Below are 2,642 nucleotides of genomic sequence, written 5' to 3' on the forward strand. Positions count from 1 at the left end.
GGCTTGCTAATGCAGGAGACATGGGAGTTGCAGGCTCAATCATTAGGTTGAGAAGATTCCCTGAAGGAGGAAGTGGGAACCCACTCCAGTAGTCTTGCCTGGAGAATCCCATGAACAGAGGAGCCTGGCAGCCTATACAGTCCATGGGGTCACAAAGACTTGTACATGACTGAGCACACACACCACAACCACACTCTAAATAATTTTTGTAAAAACTTTTATTTGAACTACCATTTAATAGTGGTTCCTACATTCTTCTAAGCTATCTTAGCCTAGAAATCTATTGTTGCAGCCATCTATCTTTTGACTAGCTTAGATTTTGTTGTCTTTTTCTTCATATTTTACATTTGGGAGTTTTACTCTATGCCTGTCCATTGTTTTCTTTTTTTGAAGTAACTTTGAAGGAGAGTAATCTCAATTGCACAAGGATTCTAAACCAATTTTTAAATCATGTTGTTGTATTCCTCAGATTATTCACAATTAAGTCAAGTGAACTGGGGTGAAAAGCAACATATTCGATATTTGTTTAATCTCTCCACCAAGGCATGTGCTATTTGTGTCCATTCATTCAAGCTTACTTCAAAGTAAGTATCTGATAAGGGGTTTATCCCCAAATCATGTAAGGAGCTCCTACAGTAGCTATAAACAAAGACAGAATCATGTCTGATAATCTCATTTTACTATGTGCTAAGCAGTTAAATGGAAGTTTCTCCAGAGAGGATATACAAATGGCCAATGGGTATATAAAAAAAAAAAAAAAAAATCAATGTCATTAATCATCAGGAAAATTCATATTGAAAACACAATGAGATATCACCATACATCTGTCAAAATGACTGTTAAATAATAATGAAAAAACAATAACAACAAAAGACAATAAATGTTGGGAAGGGTATCATTTACTCTCACAGATTTATGGAATGTAAAATAGTGCAATTGGGATGGAAAGCAATATGGAGTTGCTACAATATTAAAATTTTGTAGAAATTTTGCAAAATTAAAAAAAAATCTACAAAATTAAAAGTAGAACTACTTTTCATATAGTCTTGGGGAAAAGAATTATTTGACCATTGTCACAGTGTTCACATGGTAATAAGTAAATTTTTATATGATAATTCATATAAATTATCCATATAATTATCCATTTTAAAAATGGATAAAAGAAGCACATGTAACAAAAAGAGGGATTGATTTTAGGAGACACATTGGTGGATTTTAAAAAAAATGAGTTTTATTTATTTATGTATTTTTTGACTAAACTACAGCTCAGTGTAACTTGCCAAAACCTGTTTGCTTTGGTCTTAACTAGTGCCAGGCTATCATCAAATATCTGGTGGAAGAAATCCTAAGGGTTTATTCCTACCCAAAAGGAAGTTTAAAAAGTTGTCAAAGCAGGTTTTGAAAACCCCAATTTGTGGAATAATAGTAAATATCCAGTGACTTATTTTCTTTCCTTGAGCTTCTGACTTAAATCTTGGTTCGCACTAGCATTCTGCCAAGCCTCCATCTAATCTGTTTGGTTTTGATTGAATAGATGACAGGGTTGAGCATGGGAGGCACAAAGAGAAAAATGAGGGACATAACTGTGTACACCAATCGGGAGGCATGCCTACCAAAACGGGCAGTCATGCACACAGCAATCTTGGGCACATAGAAGATGAACACAGCACACAGATGTGACACACACGTGTTGAGTGTGTTTAATCGTTCCTCCCGAGATGCAATGGCAAGAACAGAGCGCAGGATGAGCACATAGGAGAAGAGAATGAGTGCGGAGTCCAGACCGAAGGTAAACATGACAATGATGACACCAAAAATACTGTTGATGGTGATGTCACCACAAGGAAGGTGGATGAGATCTGGATGAAGGCAGTAGGCATGGGACAGTACATTGGCCTTGCAAAAGAGCAACCTCTTCAGAAGGAAAGGCAGTGGGAAAACCATGCAGAAGCTGCGGATGATGGCCCACAAGCCCATGTATACAACACGGGAATCTGTGAGCATGGTGGTATAGTGCAGAGGCTTACAAATGGCCACATAGCGGTCAAAACTCATAACCAGCAGAACCCCTGACTCCATCAAAGAGAAGAAGTGGATAAAGAACATTTGAGCCATGCAGGAATCAAAGGTGATCTTCCTTAAGTGGAAGCAAAATGTGGCTAGCACAGTGGGCAGAGTGGAGAAAGACACACCTAGATCATTAACTGAGAGCAGGGACAGGAAGTAGTACATAGGCTGATGCAAACTCTGCTCCTCCTTGACAATGAAAAGGATAAGGGCATTGCCCACAATGGAGACAATGTAGAGGGTACCGAGGAGCAAGAACATCCAGTGTTGGGAGTTCTCCAGCCCTGGGAGGCCTGTCAGGGTGAAGGTTGGCAACCCTGAGCTGTTGTAGAGGACATCTCCCATGCTGGGAGGACTTGAACTGTGGGACCACCACCTGTAAAGAAGACAGACATACAGTTTATTCATGACCTATTTTCTCACTTATGCCATCCAGACCCTTACTTTATAGCTTAATCAATTTTTTTTACCACATCACATCCTTGACTCTCACGTTCCCCATGATTTCTGGAATTGTCTGTGTTTTCAGGTTATTCGGCTGGCTCACCAGGTCACATTACCTTCCTCTATATCTG

At 39.2% G+C, this 2,642-nt stretch overlaps 1 protein-coding gene across 1 annotated transcript; it reads right to left on the reverse strand.

The window, feature by feature from the left end:
• Nucleotides 1–1,467: 1,467 nt before the first annotated feature.
• Nucleotides 1,468–2,412, reverse strand: LOC136174799 (olfactory receptor 51I2-like). Its single transcript, XM_065945005.1, has one exon. The coding sequence runs from the start codon at nucleotides 2,410–2,412 to the stop codon at nucleotides 1,468–1,470; it is 945 nt and encodes a 314-aa protein (XP_065801077.1).
• Nucleotides 2,413–2,642: the final 230 nt, after the last annotated feature.

The sequence above is a fragment of the Muntiacus reevesi genome, chromosome 9 (assembly GCF_963930625.1).
Source record: "Muntiacus reevesi chromosome 9, mMunRee1.1, whole genome shotgun sequence".
Taxonomy (NCBI): domain Eukaryota; kingdom Metazoa; phylum Chordata; class Mammalia; order Artiodactyla; family Cervidae; genus Muntiacus; species Muntiacus reevesi.